General features: G+C 36.9%; 4 protein-coding genes across 4 annotated transcripts; 2 read left to right on the top strand and 2 right to left on the bottom strand.

Annotated features, from left to right (window-relative positions):
* The first annotated feature begins 684 nt into the window (after positions 1-684).
* LOC121255544 (ribosome biogenesis protein BOP1 homolog) lies at positions 685-6,916 on the top strand. Its single transcript, XM_041155909.1, has 18 exons — positions 685-1,024; positions 1,556-1,642; positions 2,205-2,321; positions 2,431-2,585; positions 2,998-3,115; positions 3,235-3,336; positions 3,519-3,675; positions 3,774-3,882; positions 3,979-4,081; positions 4,266-4,416; positions 4,511-4,643; positions 4,765-4,871; positions 4,953-5,023; positions 5,192-5,252; positions 5,571-5,798; positions 5,934-6,018; positions 6,342-6,520; positions 6,613-6,916. The coding sequence occupies exons 1-18, from the start codon at positions 863-865 to the stop codon at positions 6,696-6,698; spliced, it is 2,211 nt and encodes a 736-aa protein (XP_041011843.1). The 5' UTR covers positions 685-862; the 3' UTR covers positions 6,699-6,916.
* Positions 6,917-7,036: 120 nt separating this feature from the next.
* On the bottom strand, positions 7,037-9,222 carry LOC121255547 (nifU-like protein 2, chloroplastic). Its single transcript, XM_041155911.1, has 4 exons — positions 8,994-9,222; positions 8,783-8,894; positions 8,187-8,497; positions 7,037-7,351 (listed from the first exon to the last, which is right to left on the bottom strand). The coding sequence occupies exons 1-4, from the start codon at positions 9,078-9,080 to the stop codon at positions 7,163-7,165; spliced, it is 699 nt and encodes a 232-aa protein (XP_041011845.1). The 5' UTR covers positions 9,081-9,222; the 3' UTR covers positions 7,037-7,162.
* An 862-nt stretch (positions 9,223-10,084) lies between these two features.
* Positions 10,085-11,125, bottom strand: LOC121255546 (WEB family protein At3g51220-like). The gene has a single exon (XM_041155910.1). It carries the CDS (start codon positions 10,991-10,993, stop codon positions 10,268-10,270), a length of 726 nt encoding a protein of 241 aa, XP_041011844.1. The 5' UTR covers positions 10,994-11,125; the 3' UTR covers positions 10,085-10,267.
* A 5,899-nt stretch (positions 11,126-17,024) lies between these two features.
* Positions 17,025-19,714, top strand: LOC121255587 (uncharacterized protein At5g49945). The gene is given in 4 exon segments (XM_041155968.1): positions 17,025-17,291; positions 17,294-18,126; positions 19,085-19,288; positions 19,383-19,714. Coding segments are annotated over 4 exon segments (1,449 nt in total). The 5' UTR covers positions 17,025-17,110; the 3' UTR covers positions 19,614-19,714.
* The last annotated feature ends 1,235 nt before the right edge of the window (positions 19,715-20,949 follow it).

Genomic DNA, 20,949 nt, shown 5'->3' with positions numbered 1-20,949 from the left:
ATTTAATTGATCATATGTTTTAAACATAAAATATATATTTGAATTATTAATGACATTTTATTTATAGCTATACTAATATATAACTAATACTAATATGTTATATATAGCTAAATAATCACAATACTAAATAATCACATATAAAATAATGATATAATAATACTAATACTAAATTACTATACTAATACTATCACTATAATACTATCAATAATATAGTTATAATAAATTAAACTCACTATAACAATTAACAAATACTAATATAAAAATTAACAAACTCACTATAGCTATAGTTATATTATATAGCTATACTAAATTACTAATATATAACTAATACTAATATATAGTTATACTAATGGTCTAATATAGACTATAGCTATAATTATACTAATATAGTTATAGTTATACTAATATATAGTTATACTAATAGTCTAATATACACTATAGTTATAGTTATACTAATATATAACTAATACTAATCACTATAACTAAATCACTATAGTCTATTAAATGTATTACAAATATATATAAATTATAATTATCAATGTCCTAAACCATAAAAAAATATAATAATTATCATTTAAAAAAAAAGAACCACATTGAAAAAAAAAAAAAGGAAACGGCGCCGTTTCCTCTTCTTTCTCGATTCTCATATCTCGAATAAACTCTAAAGCCGGGCCCGTCTCTCACCCTAAACCCTCGTCTCTTCGTCTCTCAGCCTCGCTCTCTCGTCTCTCTTCCTCAGCCTCACTCTCTCGTCCCTCAGCCTCACTCTCCGTCACACATAACTTAGCCGCAGCCTACCAGTGCTACTACGCACAGACCCTCGGCCTCACCTCACTCTCTCTGTCTTCGATTCCTCACGGAGATGAAAAATAAGGAGGAAAGTAAGAGGATGAGGAATGCTTCAAATCCTCATTACGAAGAAGAGCCTTTAATCAATGAAAAACCTTCACAAGCACCACAACAAAAACAGCATCAGCAGCAATTAGCATCTGCTTCTGACTCTGAATCTGATTCTGACTACGAGGTCCTTTCATGTTCTACTACTTCACTCTCTGTTTATTTCTGTTGAAAATTTCTCTGGCAGAATATTTCCTCAAAAAAATGTAAAAGAAAAGTGTGAATGTTAAGCAAGGAGTTGGTTACCTGTCCAATATGCGTAGATTTGAGCCTTTTTTACCTTTTTATATCATAGATGGCCGCTCTAAACTCGCTGGAGACTAAGTAATAATTATGTTCTTCAGTTTAGCGAGTATTTATTCAACTTTTTCTCTGCGTCTTTTCATTTAAGAGATCTCAAAGATGATTTAAGCGACTAGCTTGTCGCTTCGTTAATATTCTGTTTGATTTTTACGTGTTAAATATTAATTTACCTTTTCGATTGCCCAGCTCGACGATAGCAATAGGTGAATGAGCAAATTCGGTATTATAATAAAAATATTTTCATAAATATTCTAATGAAAGTTTTATCTGTTATGTCTGCCTCCTAGCTCCTATGTTCTTATGTTTTTTTTTTTTTTTTTGGAGTATATGAATGAAGTGGATTTGGTGGTTCTAGGATTTTTCAGAGGCTGGTGACTCTGGTGACTCTGGTCAATCGTTGAGTGAATCAGAAGCCAGTGAAAGTGGATCGTCTGGAGATGAGGTACACGATAATTTCCCTTGCATAGTTTTATTTTTTAATTTTTTGTAATGACCAAGAGAATGTTGGGAAAGATAGGATATAAAATTATAAGAAAAAAATATTGAACATGTGAGGGATCCGAAGAATTGAAATTCAGTGAATGAAAATAAAATCAGAGCTGAATCATGTGGAAATAACTTTTTGTATAGATCAACCTATGATACTTATCATCACAAATATAGATATCAATGATTCGCACTGGCAGACTTTTTTTTTTTTTTTATAAGTGTTGGTGTCCGGGACAGCTTGCGCGCACCTCAACTAATCCCATGGGGTCCTAAAGTTAACAACCAGGTAAACCTCCAGTGGCCATAAGGGGACTCGAATTGGTGACCATTGGGGAGCAAACCCAAGGCTGGACCAGCTGGGCTATCCCTCAGGGTTCACACACTCACCATATAACTGTGTGTGTATGTGTATAATATATATATCACTTGCATATTTCATGAAATTTCATGTTATTCTAGAGCCTGGAAAAGCCTTTTGAGTTTATACTAAAGTGTTTTAGAAGTAACTGTAACAGGGCATTGCCAATTCAGATGATGATAATGGCTTGGACGATGATCATGGTCAAGAAGATCAAAGCAATAGCTCCGAACTGCATCAAGGAGCTGAGGAGAGTGATTCGTCTGAAGATGAGGTCCATTTTTATATTTAATTAATTTTCATTTGAGTATTTGTAGAATGAGATTTGAGGTTTCAAGTATCAGCTGTTTGGCAATGACTATATTTGTTCTTGCTTTGGACAGGTGGCTCCACGAAATACAATTGGAGAAGTTCCTTTGGAATGGTATAAGGATGAAGCCCATATTGGATATGACCTTGGTGGGAAGAAGATTAAGAAGAAAGAACGGCAAGATAAATTGGATTCGTTTCTTGCAAGTGCTGATGACTCTAAAAATTGGTGAGTTTATTTATCATACTTCTCTATTTTCTCATTCATGTAATCAGTAATTTGATAGATAAATTCTAGGGGTTGGCTCAAGTGGTAAAGGCCTTGGTCTCGTTGGTATGCTCCCTTTAGGTCTAAGGTTCGAATCCTTGGGTGTAAACAATTTCTAGGGAGTCCAATGGGGGAATTTTCCCTTAAGTTACCTGAGGTATACTTGCGTGAAACTCTTTGCCAAGGGCATGTGTACCCCCATAATTAGTCGGGACTTTGTTCCTAGACATCCGGTTCCAATAAAAAAAGGTAATTTGATAGATAATAACTGCTCACCTCATTTCCTTGGAAGTACTTGTGAAGAGTCTTCAGCCAAGGTCTTTCTTTAGAACATATATATGGTCATGGTGTATTTATTATATAACCTTTTCAGGCTCAAGATCTATGATGAGTACAATGATGAGGAAGTAGAGGTGACGCGAAAAGAGCTAAGACTTGTTCGCAGATTGCTCAAAGGAAAGGCACCACATGCTGACTTTGATCCTTATGCGGTCTGTAGTTCAGATTCATTTCATGCTCCTTCATTTGTCTATGGATATCATTCTTGCACTGTAACAAATTACTTACTTCATTGTATGCTTGGATTTAACTTCTTTTTTACCAATTGCAGCCTTATGTTGATTGGTTTAAATGGGATGATGCCAAGCACCCACTCTCAAATGCTCCGGAACCGAAGAGGCGGTTCATTCCTTCAAAATGGGAAAGTAAGAAGGTAAGGCTTCTTTCAGGGCATGTCTTCTTTGTTATGTACGGAGATATCAAACTGGCAAAGATTGGGTGATTTACTTCTTTTACCTCTGGTTTCCTTCCTTTTGATGATCAATGTTCAAAAATAAACAAATGTCTGGACCTCCTTTCTGGTGGACACTCTACATTTCCTCTTATAAATTACAGGTTGTTAAGCTTGTTAGGGCAATTCGTATGGGATTAATTAAGTTTGACAAGCCAAAGGAAAAACAACGTTTCTATCCGTTGTGGGGAGATGATTCCAGCTCAACAGAAAAGGCTAATCATTTAGCCTACATTCCTGCACCGAAGCCAAAATTGCCAGGTATTAACGTTCAACCACCTTTCTGGATTTTAAATTTTACACTACATAATTTCTGTGAAGGAATTTTCCACCTATTTTACTCTCTATTTCTTTTAAAGGCCATGAGGAATCGTACAACCCTTCTTTGGAATACATCCCAACACAAGAAGAGATTAATTCTTATCAATTGATGTACGATGAAGATCGGCCTAAGTTTATACCTAGAAGGTAATTCACAATGCAACTGTATCTAATCCAAATCCATTTGCTTCTCTTGTTTGATATTTGATTGTCAAACATCTTGACCACTGTCTATTTGATTAGGTATATTTCTTTGAGAAGTATCCCAGCATATGATAATGGTGTTAAGGACATTTTTGAACGTTGTTTGGACCTATATTTGTGCCCACGAGTTCGGAAAAAACGTGTAAGTCAGAAACTTGCTGAGGATCGAAGAGGCCAAGTTTTGCTGATTTGCTCGTTCATTTATCCTTAGTCTTATGTTGAGTTTCATAGCACATAAAGATGCATAATTTTCCTGTAATCCATTTTCAAATCAGTATGTTCTAATCACATGATGGTTGGTCAAATTGATCCTTTTAATGTTCCAGATTAATATTGATCCTGAGTCCTTGAAGCCCAAGCTGCCAAGTCGGAAAGATCTTAAGCCTTACCCCATAACATGTTATCTTGAGTACAATGGTCACAAGGATGCTGTCATGTCAATTTCTATTGAAGCTTCTGGGCAATGGGTTGCTTCAGGTTTGTATGCTACTCTTTGTTGTAATTTCATTCAGGAAACAGGACAAAAGAATGATTGGATTTGGGTCTTATGACCTTCTTATGGTTCACGAAGGTTCTCTTGATGGAACTGTGCGTATCTGGGAAGTTGAAACTGGTAGATGTCTTAGAGTCTGGGAGATTGGTGAAGCAGTTAAGTACGTAGCATGGAATCCATTGCATGAGCTTCCTATTTTAGCTGTCTCTGCGTAAGGCTCAATACTTTGTTTTATTTTTTTCCTGTTCTACCCAAAAAAGGATACTGAATACAAATTGAAGCTGGGATTCACATTACTTTTCAGTGTAGTTCAACTACTGAGAATTTTTCAGGGGACAGGATGTACTACTTTTGAACACTGGTTTTGGTGATGAAGAAGAACAGAAGAAGATTAAGGAAATTCTCCATGTTGAGACATCTAAAACACCAGATGATTCAGGTACAAAATATCTATTACTTTCAATGTCCTAGAATAAATGAATGTATTTTGACCTTTGCACAATATATTACTCATGCTTAGGCAACAAAGTACCTATTGTAAGTTGGCTTCAAGATGATAAGCATGAAGGGATTAGGTTAAGGCATTTTAAGGTACGTCTGCTTTAAAACTAATTCCCTCCCATCCCACTCATTACGTCTCTGCCCTCTTTCTTTTTCCTCAGGTGGTAAAATTTTATGGTAGTTACTTGTTAAAAATAATAATAATTTTCTGGTAAAGTTAATAATAATATAATTGCTTGCTTTGTTGTCCTGCCGCAGACTGTGTCTTCAGTAGAATGGCACCGTAAAGGGGACTACCTGTCAACCGTAATGCCAGCTGATATCCTTCGCGTAGTCATTTTTTTAATTTTTACTTTAATTGATTATTTGACATGCATGATTTACTCTCCCATTTGTCAATGATGATCTTCTCAGTTGTTCCCTTATAAGGCCCGGTTTGGATTCACGACTCATCTCAACTCATCTCACTACTATTCACTCCTATTTATCAACTTTAACTCTCAAATCTCACTACTATTCACTACTATTCATAACCATGGGACTATGTCTAAGCAATTATTCCTGCTTAGACATGAGCTGGTTGATAAATGCGATGTATTCTTGAACATGCCTTGGATTTTCTTGACCTGTTAATTACGTGAATCGAGAGCTGTTCTTATACACCAGCTCTCTAAAAAGCATACTCAAAGAATACCATTCAAGCTGCATGGACTTCCAGTTTCGGCAGTGTTCCATCCTACTCGTTCCATCTTTTTCATCTCAACGAAGAAGAATGTTCGTGTTTACGATCTGTGGCAGCAAAAGTTCATCAAAAAGCTTGAAACTGGACTGCGTGAAGTCTCTTCCATTGCTGTTCATCCTGGGGGTATCTTTTCAATTTTCATTTCTCGATTATCATTTTGTATTGTGTGGATGAAAGTTTATTTTATTAGGTTAGTTTTTCATTTGTCGGTATGCTCAGTCATCTTTTCAAAATATCTGAGAAGCACTTTCCATGCAGGTGATAATGTAATTGTGGGGAGCAGAGAGGGAAAATTGTGTTGGTTTGACATGGACCTTTCATCTCAACCTTACAGAATTCTAAAGTATGTCACAGCACCAATTGGCAAAATAATGATGATCGTATAGATGGATAAAAGATCTGTGTGTGGAAAATGTTGTGCCTATCCTCGATTGAAAAACTTATATGGTTTCTTGAAATGATAAAGCTAAACATCCGGTATTTGAGGATGTGTTGGTTAATGAGCAAATTGATTGTTAGATTACAAAATCTAGAGATTAAAAATATGTAAGCTACAATATTTATATATATATATATATAAATATATACACAGATTCCAATCACCTTCTACAATTTTTTTTGTCTATATGGTGTTTCATTTTTCTGACGTGTTTGGAATTTTCTCAGGTGTCATCCAAAGGACATTACCAATGTGGCCTTCCATCGCTCATATCCCTTATTTGCTTCATGCTCTGATGATTGCACTGCATATGTTTTTCATGGCATGGTTTATTCTGATCTTAACCAGAATCCTCTTGTCGTCCCCCTTGAAATTCTTAGAGGACATACAAGCTCAAATGGGAGAGGTGAGGAGCTTTGAATATTTGTCATTTATTTTCCAATTGCTTTTGTGTAGAAACTGATATCTCATTGTTATTGATTATGTTCTTTATTGCAGGAGTAATGGATTGTAAATTCCATCCAAGGCAACCCTGGTTATTCACTGCGGGTGCTGATTCAGTTATCAAACTTTATTGTCATTAAGGAGGTCTGTCAAGCTTATAAGAATGTGATCTAGTGGGCGATGAGTCCCAAGAAAGGGACCTCATATTTTTTCTGGCAACTATACTGTTTTATTGTTGAGGAGGACAAGTTGAAACCTAATTGTTGCTCATCAATCATCTCGAGCTCGATATCGAACATCAATCCAGTATTGTTTTTGTAGTCTGAAATGCATAAATCAATCTAAGTATTGTTTTTGCATATCAAGCTCGATACTAAATACAAATCAAACAGAGAGAGAGAGAGAGAGAGCAGTTTGTAGAACCTATGACATACGGAGAATATTTGAGTATTGGCCAAGAGTTTTGCAGCCAACCAAATACCAAACTGTACATGTTCTATAAAACTACCAAAGGCTTTACGGAGTTTTATTGACACGGTTCGTTTGCAAATTGTGACAAAATCGAAGGAATACAACAAAATTTGTGTGTTTTCAGCCTAGGATTTTACAGAAGTTGAACTGCCGCAATGGATGGGATCTTCTCTCGCAGTTTCTGTGTTACAGCCACGCGAACAGTCATCACTCCTGCAGCTGGTCCTGTTATTCGAACTTTGACTATTGGCTCCTCAATTGCCACGAGTTCAAGTGATCCACCTGCTACCCCAACTAGATAGGGCCTTATTTCTTCGAGTACCTGCAATGGATTAAATTATAGTTATATACTAAACTCCTGTAAATATAACACTTTTTTTTTTTTGCACCATGCACACACCCTGTGAAGCTCAAATTAGGATTCCTTGAGATAAGTTAGTACTTATGAGCATTTTCATTAACGGGATTTCACCAACCCTTCTACGGCCAGCCCTGGTCCAGCTATATTTTCAGGCAACCAAAAGATCAAATGTAAATCTGAAACTGAATTAGGCAAAGCAATGAAAGCACGCCACCAAAAGGGGAACATCATGGCTCAGCCAAGAAGGTAATTGACCAATTCATCATTTTTAATGACATGGCTACATCCATTGGCAGATATCTTATCTTCCAGCATGGACTGTCAACACAATGTGATGCACATAGAAACCTTTGTACATTTAGCTTTAAAAGGAGAAAGAAAAAGTTAAAGATTTTGATGCTAAACTACATCTCGGAGTACTGAGTAACTCAATCCGAACAACTTGTTGATTTTGTTGGACTGCAACAATCATCCTCAAAAACCCTAGTAGTTTAAGGACAAAGCAGACAAAATAATCTATTGCTCCTCTCACACGAGGTCGCCTCCATTAGGTACAATTCATACGAAACTCGAACAATTTCTAACAATTTATTCTTTCTATCTGTTCAGGTTAAGTGAAATATGGCTTCTTTTTCAGATCCCTTTCCATGTACAAACCCTCTCACCTCCTCTTCAATGAGTATAGTACCAATAAATGGTGAAACAAAAAACTGAACGCAAGTCTTACATATCATTTTGTCTGCTTATAACATTAGTAGTTGAATATACTGAGTAGTTACTGGAAATGAGAAGTTACCGTCTCTATATTTTCCTCATTCATCTCAAGACCAGTTTCTTCATCAGCTATCGGTTCCACTGCCACTATTTCAGGGATCTTTTCCATCAAGCGATGCTCAATGCCCATTTTCATTGTCATAACGGAACTCGGACAGGAGCCACATGCTCCCTGTAGCTTCAATCGTACAACGTTGCCATCAATCTCATGCAATGCCACATTTCCCCCATCTGCAATTAGATAAGGTCGGATTTCATCCAATACACTTTCAACATTTTCTGCAGTTAGTGGCAATTCCACAACTGAATTCGGAGTAGCAACAGCCTTCACAACTGTACAGAATGCAAATAAGTTAACTTCTGAGATTTGATAGGTTGGAAGGAAAAAAGCTGAAAAGGAGTATTGTTAACGATTAAATCCATGCTTTAGAACAATCTTGTGTACATCGAGACCGAAAATTTTAATTTGGAATGCGTACTTAGTAAGAAAATCTCAAACTCAATGAAACAATCAACAAAATAATCAATTTCCAATTTCCAATTTTCCATTCAAGTTAAATCCACAAAAGAAGGAAAACAAAACACGTACAGATACTAACCGTGAGAAATTATGGTTACCTGGACTGCGTGAGCGGGATTGGAAACGAATTGGAACGGAACGGTATGAATCTCGCCATACCGAATCATGTCCCCTCGCGATAGAAAGATGCGTGCCAAACAAGCTGGAGCTCTGAGAATTTCTTGGACGATTAGAAACTGATCCTATTTAATCCTATTCTATAATAGAGAAATAAACGGTGAATGTTGAGAGAGACAGAAGAGAGAGAACCTTGGAGGGGCGAGAAGATGTGGGAGGCTCTAGGGCTGGCTGGGCCCTGTTACAGTATAAGGGCGTATTCACCACTACGGCTTGCATCTTCTTCTAATCCAATCCTCTTTTGCCTTTTTCTTCTATTACCTTTTCTTTTCCTGAGTTTCTCGGTAGATAAACAGAGGTCTAGAATACAGATCCCTCTCCCTCTCCCTCTCCCTCTCTGGAATCAAACCCTCTTCTCTCTCTCTTTCTCTAGGAGGAATCTTTTTCGTTATTTTTAGTTAAGGTGTCTTTTATTGCCGCAGGTTGGAAAAAAAAAAATTCTAACCTCATTTGTTGATACGTTTAATATATAAAAAATTACTTTGTTTTGCCTGAATATTAATTAGCATAAAAATTTATTAATGTTCAAAATTTTATATTAAACTCTACAATATGTGATTTATTTACTCACCGACTTATAAATAATAAGAAATTTATTGTTGTTTATATTAAAATTTTCAAAATCGTTCCACACCATTCAAGTAGTTGACATATAAATTCAATTAATTTATAACATCAATAAATATAATTAAAAATATCCAATAGCTAATAATATTGGATTTTAACAAGTTATAATTGCTTTACTCGTGATCTTGGAAGTTTCCAATTGATCAACATGAACCTACGCCTTCAATAAATCATCTTTTATCTTTCACTTTTTTCGTTTTTAAATTGGATAGTTAGACTGAAAATATTTGCAAATTCAGATATAGACATTATGCTAATATATAATAGTAATGCATCTACAAGAGCATGCACATCCTTTATTTATAGAGCCTTACTAGGTACAAGTGGTTTGACGCACTAAATTGCGTACCAACTTTGACATGAATTTTTTTATTGAAAAGAAAATTTTTTTAAAAAAATTGAGAGAATAAAAGGTCTCTTATGAAAATCAGTTTCGTAATGTTTCATTAAATGAATACCTTACATGTCAGTATTGATGCTCGGTTTGGTGCATGAACTCACTTATAAAATCACTTTTCCTTATTTATATTCTCGTAAAATTAACAGATTAATTGCCATTTTGAATGACAGACAAGCATCAACACAACAAATTTGAGACATGAATTGAATAGGCATAAATAGCTATTATATATAGCTGCGTTTGCATAGCATAAACTGGAGGAAAAAATAACAACAACAACAACAAACCACGTTAACGTTCTTATACATATTGATCTTAATAAGCCAGGATCAATATATAATATAAAAGAAGTAAATTAAATGCATACATATCGATGATCTCATGAATTAATTATACAAAGATCAGAGTGATGAGTGCTATGCATAGCATGCAGTAGTAGATGATGACCGTTTCTTCCTGGAAATAAATCTCCCACCAGAGGAATAATAGGCTTCATCTTCTTCTTCTCTGGCTGTCTCCCTCCAAAATATCCTTCCTCTCCAAAGCTTAATATCTGAGCCAAAGTTGGCGAGTCTGCAGCCTCGATCCTAAACATCAACTGATCCCTCTTCTTCTCTTCCTCTCTTATCCCACTATTTGCTCTCCCAAAACTCCTCTCTCTCGTATAAGCCATTGCCTTTCCATCCGCAGCCGCTTCGGCCTCCGCCAACTTTGACATGTTGATCTTGTGAAGCTCAGCGTTTAGCGAAGCCAGTGCGACCTCAGTTTCGGACTCTCTCTCCTTCAGCAACTTCAGCTCCACCTTCGTTTCCTCGAGCTGGGCCTCCAGCTTCTTCAGAGAGTCTAAAAGCAAGTACTGTTCATTCTGATCCTCAACTTTCTGATCATCCTCGATGGGATTTGATGAGAACTTCCATGAAGTTTCTTGCTTTGGAGCGTTCACATGATAAGGCGCCTTTTGAGAGTAAATTTCTCCCACAAGAAGCCGCTCGCCGAAGATAGCGACTGCTTCTTTGACGGAGCGGAAGGGACGGGACGTGTCAACGTTGGAGTTATAATCTAGGACGTTCGACTGATTTTCAGGAGGAGGAGGATGAGGTTCCATGGTGGTGAAGGCTTGGGATGAGAATGGGCGGTGTGCAAGTAAAAGAAGAAGGATATTTGATGATTGGTTAGGTTTGGGTTTTCGTTGCTTTTACTTCAAAGTTGGAAGAGACGAGTGAGAGTGAAATGGGAGACTGTTGTTTAAAGGTTAAGACAAGGGATAGCTAGCAGAGAGATCTGGTACTATATTGTTGGTATACTGATCAGTGATGACAGAACAAGGATGACGGGTTAACCACACGGCACGTACGTGTGTCGTCGTGTTAGACCGCAGGTACGTTCTCATTTATTTATAGTAATTGGTAACTTTTTCATGGCTCTATTTGTAAGCTTGCATTACTATCATTCCCAAGTGTTTTGTTTTCTTTAATTTCTTTTTTTTTTCCCCTCCCTTTTTTAGCTACTATGTACTTGGATGATTTGTTTTGGTGATACGAACTAGTTGTTTCCATACTTGTATTATCATTACACGTTAATTTGCATGATTGGCACCGCTTTCAACGCCAGTAATGTAACCATCGATGCTTTTATCAATGGGAAGGCTAAAAAGGGAGATCTATCTTTGAGTTGTATTTGGTTGTTAAATTTATCTGAGTTTAATTCAATTCAGTCTAATTTTAAGTTAAGTCTAATATTTTCAATTTTCAAATTACTAAACTCGTCTCAATTCAAAATTTCTTTACACGTGAGATCCATAATTTTTTTCAATTCAACACTTTTTTATACATGAGACCTGCAATTTTTTTCAATTTCTTATAAACACATCTAAATTCATCTTAACATCCAAACACATTTAAACTCATTTTAAGTGGACTCCACAAAATTCACTTTACCATCTCAACTCACTATTATTCATAAAGAACTCAACTCAGCTCAACATCTAAACAACTCAATCAACTATTTGTTTATTATAAAATTAAAAGTAACAAATTTTTTTATTAAAAAAAAGTATATTTCGTTATAAAAATAATTAATATTTTTATGGAAAAATCAAATACTTATAAGAGATTTGCTACGTAGAAGCCACTGTAGCAGCACTCGTTGCACACACTACAAAAGAAGAAAAAAAAAAGAAAAAAAAAAAACAAACATGCAATTTGAATAATTTCATCCCCATTTCGCAGAACACCTTCTCCCTCGACAGCAACCCGCGTAAGGTTCCTCTACCCAGTGTGTCCCGGCGACACCGTCTCTCTCGTCAACGCCATCGAGCGGCGCTCCTCCCCAACGCCGCCACTTCCCGGGAGCTCGTTGAACGGAGCAAACCCGAAACCAGATTTGAATCCCACGAAACCCACCCTCACTCCTCGCCACGAACTTGTGTTGGCTTCCTCTTCCCAGCACCACCTCGCAACGGTGTCTCTTTGTTCATACCACCTCACGACGCTCCTACTTCTCCCCAGCGCCGCCACTCCCCTCTGTAATAACTCTCTCTCTCTCTCTCTCTCTCTCTCTCTCTCCCACCCTCTATTTCCGTTGCATTTTCTCGTTCATTCACTCTCTGTAATACTTATTTATGTATGCTTGGGTTGATTTCAAATTAATGTTTTTGTAAATGTAAGATTCTCCTCCCTCCCCCCTTATCGTCGATGGCTTTTTTTTCTTTTTTCTTTTTTAATTTGATTTGAGTTTTCTAGGCTTCAATATACCTTTGTTTGTTCATATACTTGAGTTTTCAGAGAATTTTTATATAGCATTTCCATTGTTTCTCTTATTTTAGTGATTTACAACGCTTAAATATTAGTCCACGACTCAAAGTCTTGCCGCTAGTTTTCCCTTTTTTGCTTATTTTATTTCTTTGTTTTCTGCATCTCTCATTGTTTCTCTTTTAAAATCCCTCTTAAAAAGGAGGATAATCCGAGTAATCCGAGTGATATAGAGAGAGAAACATGGAAAGCATAGCAGCATGGCGAGGAGCGACTCTATATGGGTTGTCCTGTGTCGTGTCTGTGCCTTTTTATACTGCCTTTCTTCCTCTGCTCTTCTGGGTATGTTCTGTCTCTCTATAATGTGGTTACTCTTGAAATCTGAGTTGGGTTTTTGTTGTGTTAACAGGAGAGAGGAGTGTTTCTAGCTTGGGATTAAGATGGGAGTTCGGTTGTCAGTGGCTAAAAGACTAAGACTTTGAGGCTGAGAAAGGTATTAGACCCAATTTGGCACTTTATGGGCTGCCTGTCGTTTGGAATGTGCATAATCCTAGTGAAAAGGTAGAAGAACGTGCTTTGAAAAATTCAAAGCTTTTTATGAACTAAAACAATGCATAGTCTTATGAGTACAAAACTTGCCCTGATATTTTTTTAACATGAGAAAAAATACCCATGTAATCTCCGAAGTTCCTAATGTCTAGCATTATCTCGTTTTTTTTTTTTTTTTTTTATATTGCTTTGGGTGGCAAATATATGTTTATCCAAAAGGTGAATTCATCTGGAATATCTCTTATAAATGTTTTGGAGCCATTCCTTGGTTCTCCAGATATGATTAATGGCCAAGATTATGGATGCTTTCTCCTTTGTGATTGTATTTTGGGAAGAAATTGGTGGTGTTGAGTAGATGATTCTTAAGTTATTGTCATTAATATTGATTATGGGATTCAAAATTTTCAACATAATATTGGAATTTTATTCGCTTTAGCCTTTTCTTTATTTTAAATTTTATTTGTTCTTTGAATTGTTTTTTTTTTTTCCCTTGATTTTTCATTAGTAGATAGTCAATAACGCTGCTTATTTGATCAATTTCTTCTCTTTTTCTTGTTAAAAAAGAATAGCTATACTCCCAATCCCGTTATTGTCTCCTAATAAAAGGATCCATTTCTTTCGTATCAATTATTAATAAGTGTGGTTGATGATAAAATAGAATCTCACAAAGAAAAAAGAGTTGTATTGGTGGTGGTGTTGTATTAAGCTTCTTGTGCATTTGATGGGGATGGGACATAAGGATAAGGTCCATGTGGAGCTGTTTTTTGGACTACAAGTATTGTTAGGACGTGTTTTTGTTTGTTATTGGAAATTTAATCCAGTCCCTCATATATGTTTCTCTGTTTTTTCTACAGAAATATTAATGGATATCCGAAAATGGGATTGGATAGCACTTTGGACACTTGCAAGACTGAAGATTTATGGAAATAGTTGCAGCCAAATAATGGCTTTAGCCGCTGGTTTTGTTTTTGTTGTTATATTTGTTTACATTCAAGTTAGAGAAGTACAATACATTCTTGTTGTTTTATTTTGAAAATTTTACTGGTGTATTTCCTTCCATAGTTGTATGTTGAATTGTAAACGTTAATTAATACTTGTGAGGTAGGGAGTATGTTATTTCTATGAGATGGAATGAGGTGCTGCTTGGACAGCCCAAACTATATTTTGTTACGGTTAAATGAGAGATTTGAATGAGGTTCTGATTATATGCAATGGAATGAGGTTTTGTGGCCTTCATTTATATGCAATGAAATGAGATTCTGAATATTTGATTAATGGATTTGAAGTCTTATTTTTTGACACTTCAAAAAAAATAGTACCCCTTCAACATATCAAATTACCCTTTTACATATCATGATTTACACTTCTTGAAAATATTACACTTGAAGAAAATTCTTTGGCAGTGCAAGAGAATGGTTTTGAGTATGGACCTCTAATCCTAGCCAATGCAAAGCGCAGCTGACCTTTGGAACCATGGGGACTGATTGCTTAGTCATGCATCAAAGTAACCATACTCCAATACTTTAAAAATAGAAACTTAAGACAAGTATGAAGTCAAATCTACTTCAAAATTATAGCAGCAAAATAAATATTTTTCATAGGATCAAGAAACCTGTTTTCCAGATAAGAAACCTCTTTATCTCCTCTTTGTACTTGTATAGGATCTAATTGTTAGTTGCAACCAAAAAGAAAAAGGGAAAAAATTAGAAACCATAACCTGTAAGATTGATCAACTTGCATAAATGATCAAGAACTTTTGTATTTCATTTACATATTAACTCTTAGAAGTCCACCATAATTTTGTATTGTATAAGACCGACCATTTGGCTCTAGTAACTCACAACAAAAATAGTTTCCATACCCCATTTAACTATTTTACAAGCACACATTTACCCATAGATAAAAACTAAACCCATTTACAAACTAAACCCATTCAACCAGTTACAATCACACATTAAACCATTATCAAAACAGCTACAGTGGTCCTCATCAACCATCAAATTCTTCAAATTGATTAACTCCAAATTTCTCAGCTGCAGTGTCCTTTGCATTTTTCCCTTCTAGTGTCCTTTGCATATTAAACTTTCAATGTACCTGTAGCAACCAAGGAAAAAAACAACTCATAACATGTATACATATCAGAAATAATTTTACAAAAGAAAATATGGAAATGGTTTTTTTTTTTTTTTTTGAGAGAGAAAAGATGGAAATAGTAACTCAAGGCTTGAGAAGAAACTCTTTAAGAAACCCTAGGTGGCGAGATTGGCAATGGAGAATGTGAATAAGGAAATTATTCTGGTCATCAACCAATAATTGGAAATAAAGAAAACCCAATTGTTGGAAATGTACAAATGTTCCTTATTCATACACGAGTCCTATATAATTTCGGGTTAACTCGCATGTATATATTGCCTACTTAACAAAAAATTCATGGAACTGATCTCAATCTCCAAATTTCTTTAAAAAAACTCATATATGACAGATGAATACAATGGTAACAACTTCTTAGGTTAACTCGCATGCAAATATCGCCTGCTTAACATCAAATTCATGGAACTCACACATGCCACTCAGGACATCTATCATTTAGTAAAATCTGGGACAATCAATTTGCAAGTTCATCAAAACTAAAGAAAACCCAATTATGATTTATCATGCAACCATAATCCTCATATAACTATTAACTGATAATAAAATTATTAAAAAGAAAAAGACAATCAACAATTCAAGCCCACAAGACAAAAAGAAATATGAGAAGCAGGAAACGAGATATAATCTTAGAGTATTAAAGAAAATAATTCAAAAGAAGCTGAACTATAATAATTCAAAGATGACAAGCTATACCGAAAAATTCTTGGCAAAGAACAACAGATTCTCCAATGATATGAAACCACCAGACAAATCAAAATTCAATTAATTAGAGGAGAAAAAGGAAAATCAAAATTAAAACAAGGGTTAAATACACTTTTAATCCCAAAACTACCAAAGGTTTTACACTCTGCAACCTAAACTTCCAAAACTATAATCTCAAAAGGCTAGGAACTGTTAAGCTCTCGATACCTTATACTTCCCGACAAGGAGGGCTTAGTCTTTAAGCATGTACATGCAAGAAACCAGGGGGTTGGTTTAGAGTTGCCGAGAGAGAGGTTTGCGCAAAGCCATGACAAGCAACATCTGCAGAAGGGTAACATTAGTTTCTAGCAAATATAGAGAGAAAAAAGAGATGGAGTAAACAAAGAAAAAAAAGAAAGAAATGTATGCTAAACCTCATATGCAGATCTGAGGGCTTCGATGGACTGAGGGTGGCTTCGCGTAGGTGGACTAAGCGCAGCTTCGTGTCGGTGGACTGAGATGAGACCGAGGGATTTGGCAGACTGAGGGACCGAGGGCTTGGGGACTGATCTCCTTGGGAGGGCTGAGGCCGTTGTGGGGAGGGCTGAGGCCGTGCTTGGCTGAGGTCGGTGGCTGTGCTTAGCTTCAATGGTTGAGGTTTGGGAGGACTTTGAGGGCTTAGGGTTGGGGGGGGAGGGGGGGGAATGGCTGAATGAGAGGGGAATGACTCTGAGGGTTGAGAGACGGAACAAATAGGTTCAGTTTAGTGGTGTTGGTGAATCCGGTCTACACGTCATGTGTGCATTAGGTGTAGCCAAACAGTGGTTTAAGATTTTTTTCTACTTATAAATGTTTAAGCTTATGTATTTTCAGTTGTTGTGCAATGCCTTGAGTTGTTGTGAATATGAATTTTCAGTTCCGTTCTGTCAAAACAAATCTCTTTCAATAATGCAAATTTTTATCCACAATTTCTTTTTCTTTTTGCGTAGTTTTGATTAAACTTTCGAAAAACACGAAACAGTCAAATTGTAATATAGGCGAGGGGAAGCGACCCGTCTTGTAGTCGGCGAAGATAGCAAAGACAGATAGCCATGGCGAATCGACCCCTCTTCCCCTCCTCTCTCTTACACTTGCTCGCTCTACTCTCACTCCTCAACCTCTTCCTTTCCCACCTCTCTCGCTCTCTCGTCCTCGCCGCAGATTCCCACTTCGAAGGCTTCGACTCAGAAGATGCCGATGCCGATTCCGATCCCGATCCCGATATCCTCTACCCTAACTCCTCCGATCCCCTTCACTCACTCTCTCTGATTCAGACCCCTCTCGATTCTCTCCCCCGGATCCCGTTCCGGACTCTCGGTCTCCGCCTTCTTCGTCGGATCCTCCCAAGCCTTCCTACGCCAGCTTCGATGACTGGGACGAGGACGAATTCGAAGGCCTACCGATTCTCGAAGAGAAGCCCATCGAGACCCCGATTATCACCGAGGATGCCACTCCCTCTGATTCGAACTCGAAACCCTCAGCCTCCCCGAAAGCGAAGCCGACCCTAAAGTCTTACACCGCCGAGATCGTGTGCGGGACTTTTCTGATCGTGTTCTTGATCAACTACTTCACCGGGAAGCGCGAGAACGAGAGCCTTGCCCTCGCCTGGGCCGCTAAGTTCGCCACCAAAAACTCCATCTTTGAGCGGAATTTCAGTTTGTTGGGGGTTGGCGAAGGCGACGACTCGCCGTTGCTGCTGAAGGAGGGGCAGACCATGTTCAAGTTCTACGCGAGCGGGCGTAGGTATTGCCAGGGGTTGTTGGCAACGATGGAGCTGAAGAGCCGGCATGATTTGATATCGAGGTTGTACAATTTGGTGGTGCCGTGCAAAGACGAGATTTCTTTCGAGGTGTATATGAACGAAGACGCCATGGACCACGTGGTTCTTGCTGCGTCGAGGAAGAAGGCGGCGAAGGTGATGCAGAAGGAGGTAAGGGATTTGCAGAAGTTCGCCGGGATGGTGTCGCCGCCAACGAGTGGTAGGAAGTGGGTGAGCGAAGAGTTGGCAGTTATCGCGGAATCGAAAGAGGTGGCAGGGGATTTGATCACGGATGCCGTGCTTGATCAGGTTGGATTGGGTTACATTTTGAATATATTTATGGGAATTTCTTCTTTTTTTCTTCTAGTCTTTTTTTGTTTTGCTATGTGGATATTGTTTAGTTTAGGTCTCAGTGCTTTGAATTCAATGTTCTTCTGTGTTGGTATTGTAGTATTATGCGTTGTTGAGTTTTAGCTGTACCATGTTTTCGATGTTGATTATTTAATGGGAGGAGATATGTTTTGCCTGCTGATGTTTTTTTGAACTTTAACGTTACAGTGGATATGCCTTGGAGAAGTTGCCGTGGAGATTTTGATTATTTTCTTATTGAACAAAGCTCTTCTTTGTAATTGGAGTTACTCTTAAATCGACGTAGCTGTAACTACAAGCTAGTTAGGATGTTTTTGGGAAATTTTAGAATGATAACTATGATTTCTTTCGACTTAGCTTATTGTTAGGAACTTATTGTTCCACATATCAGCTTCAGCATGCAACTCATATTGAAGTTCTTCTTACGTCGCTCCATAGTTTTTCTCCGGTGCTAGTGTAGCATATTTCTCACTACTAGTAGCAAACATGATAAAGCCCTTTTCTTTGTGGGCTGTTGCTCTGTTGCCAGATCTTTGAACGCTTCCTAGCCCTGTTTCCTTGTTATGATTATATGATACTTGTACACCCAATTTCTTTGTTTTTCTAACATTTAAGATATAAATGGCATCGACAAAGTAAATGTTAGGCGGCACCAGTTTCAGGTACTGGTCCGCAGCATGACAATGAATTCTCTTATTTCCTTTTCAATAAGATTTTTACTTACAAGAAAACAAGCAAAGTAAATGTCAGGCAATCAATTTGCCAAAAAGAAGAAAAGAAAAGAAGTAAATGTTAGGCAGTCTACTGCCGCTACACTACTCCAATCTAATAGAAATGCCAGCAGTTTGCTTGCTTCTTTGGATTCCTTCATGTAAGTTTGTACATGGTGTTTTTGCAGGTTTTTGGAGAAAAAGCTTTTGAGAAATTCGGAAAGCATTTCATCTCAATGCATTTCTCTGATCAACAACCGGGCACACACAAGAAGATGCTCTTGTTCAAGTTTGCCCTCCCAGACGCCAACAACATGGCTGATATGGCTCGATTGGTGGCTCTTGTGCCTTATTATATCGACTTGATAGGGCGGTACAAACTGAGTTCTCAGGTGGGTTAGCTTATAGCAACATTCTTTAATTTGACTAAACAAAACTTGCCGGAAAAGTTATGATATCCTTAAACCACGACCGGTCCAATTGCAGGCTCGATCTAAAACAGAAGCAGCCAGATTAAAGGCTGCTCAAGAGGCATATAAAGAACTTCAAAATGCTAGGCAAGAAGCCTTGCAGAAAAAGAAAGCAGAGAGGAAAAAGCTGATGGAGGAAGCTGAGGCGCAGCTTAGTGCAGAGTTGATTCGGAAGAAAGAAGCAAAAGATCGTACTCGTCAGACGAAGAAGGGAATGCCAAAAATAAAGATGTCCCGCGCACACTAATTGCCACATTTTGTCCAGACGGACTATCTAAAACATGTGACTCTTCCCGTGCCTTCACGGTGTCACCCACTTTCTAATAGCTTACCTGATTTCCCTTCAAAGAGTTTTGGTTCTGTACTCTTATATCTATGGACCTTTTTTTTTTTTTCAAGAAAGGGGAGGTGGGGCTACAGTTTAGCAATTCTCTCTGAGTCTAATCATAGGAGCTCCTTTGGAATGTCCTGTTTGAGCTATAGTTACTATTTCAAAGGCGAGCCCGTTACTACAACACCTTCAAAGCATCTAACTGGTCTAAAGTCATCCCATGACTCATAGGTCAAGCTTTACTATCACAAGTGGTTTTAACTTATGTATTGACTCAAGCTCTTGACGTCGAAATCATGAAATATCAGCTAAGTTCATACCAATTCGGCTACAACTTGGTGGTTATGGACTGGGTTGTTTGCTCAATGTAATAGTCCCCAACTCCCAACAATTCCACATATTTGAGCTTTATTTTTTGGACAACATATTTGTGCCTCTGGATTTTGAATGTGTCTAAATCTGAGTGCGTTTATGTTCTGTGGCTAACGAAATACAAGCTCTTTTGGTCGAAAGGACGTTGCTATGTCCACGTATCGAAATTCTCGACCCAACACTTAAAATCTTTTATTTTTTTACTTTTACTTTCACCATTTTTTTATTATTTAGATAATTTTAAAAATAAAAAAAAGCATATTCATTTAAGAAAATTTACTTAATTACTAAGTAAAAAAAAATTAAAATATTTCGGTGGTGGGTGACCACTTTCTGTGGAAAAAGCATTTCCCTTTTCAAAATGGAGACTTTGTGTTTGACATGTCTTTGGCTGGGTTAGTGCATCGGCAATGGCTAAATTATTGTAAGTCTAAAATTTGATTAGAATTTTAATTTTTTATTATAGTATTAATTTTTGATTAGTTGAGTCTATATTGGACTAGCTATTTTAAAATGAAAATAATAATATATTTTTTAATTTTTTAATTTTTTTTTTAAATTTTATATTTTGCAAATATAATTCATATATTAATTAATAATTTATATTTTACTTAAAATTATTGTTTCCTCAACCTATTTCTTATGCAATGTGCCTAAAATTGCAAGTGTAATCAAAAGGAAATCAAAAGACAAAATGAATTGAGACAAAACTCTATTCTCATTCATGAGAAGGAATCAAAAATACAAATACAGATCTACTTAAATTCAGACCTTATGATCTATCCACTACACTAAAATTCAGACCTACTAAAAATATTAAAAAGGACACTATAATAGAAATTTATTTACAAGCAACAAGCCAAAACTGAGTCCATAATCT

This window comes from Juglans microcarpa x Juglans regia, chromosome 3D (genome assembly GCF_004785595.1).
Source record: "Juglans microcarpa x Juglans regia isolate MS1-56 chromosome 3D, Jm3101_v1.0, whole genome shotgun sequence".
NCBI lineage: Eukaryota > Viridiplantae > Streptophyta > Magnoliopsida > Fagales > Juglandaceae > Juglans > Juglans microcarpa x Juglans regia.
This window is presented reverse-complemented; position numbering and strand designations above follow the sequence as displayed.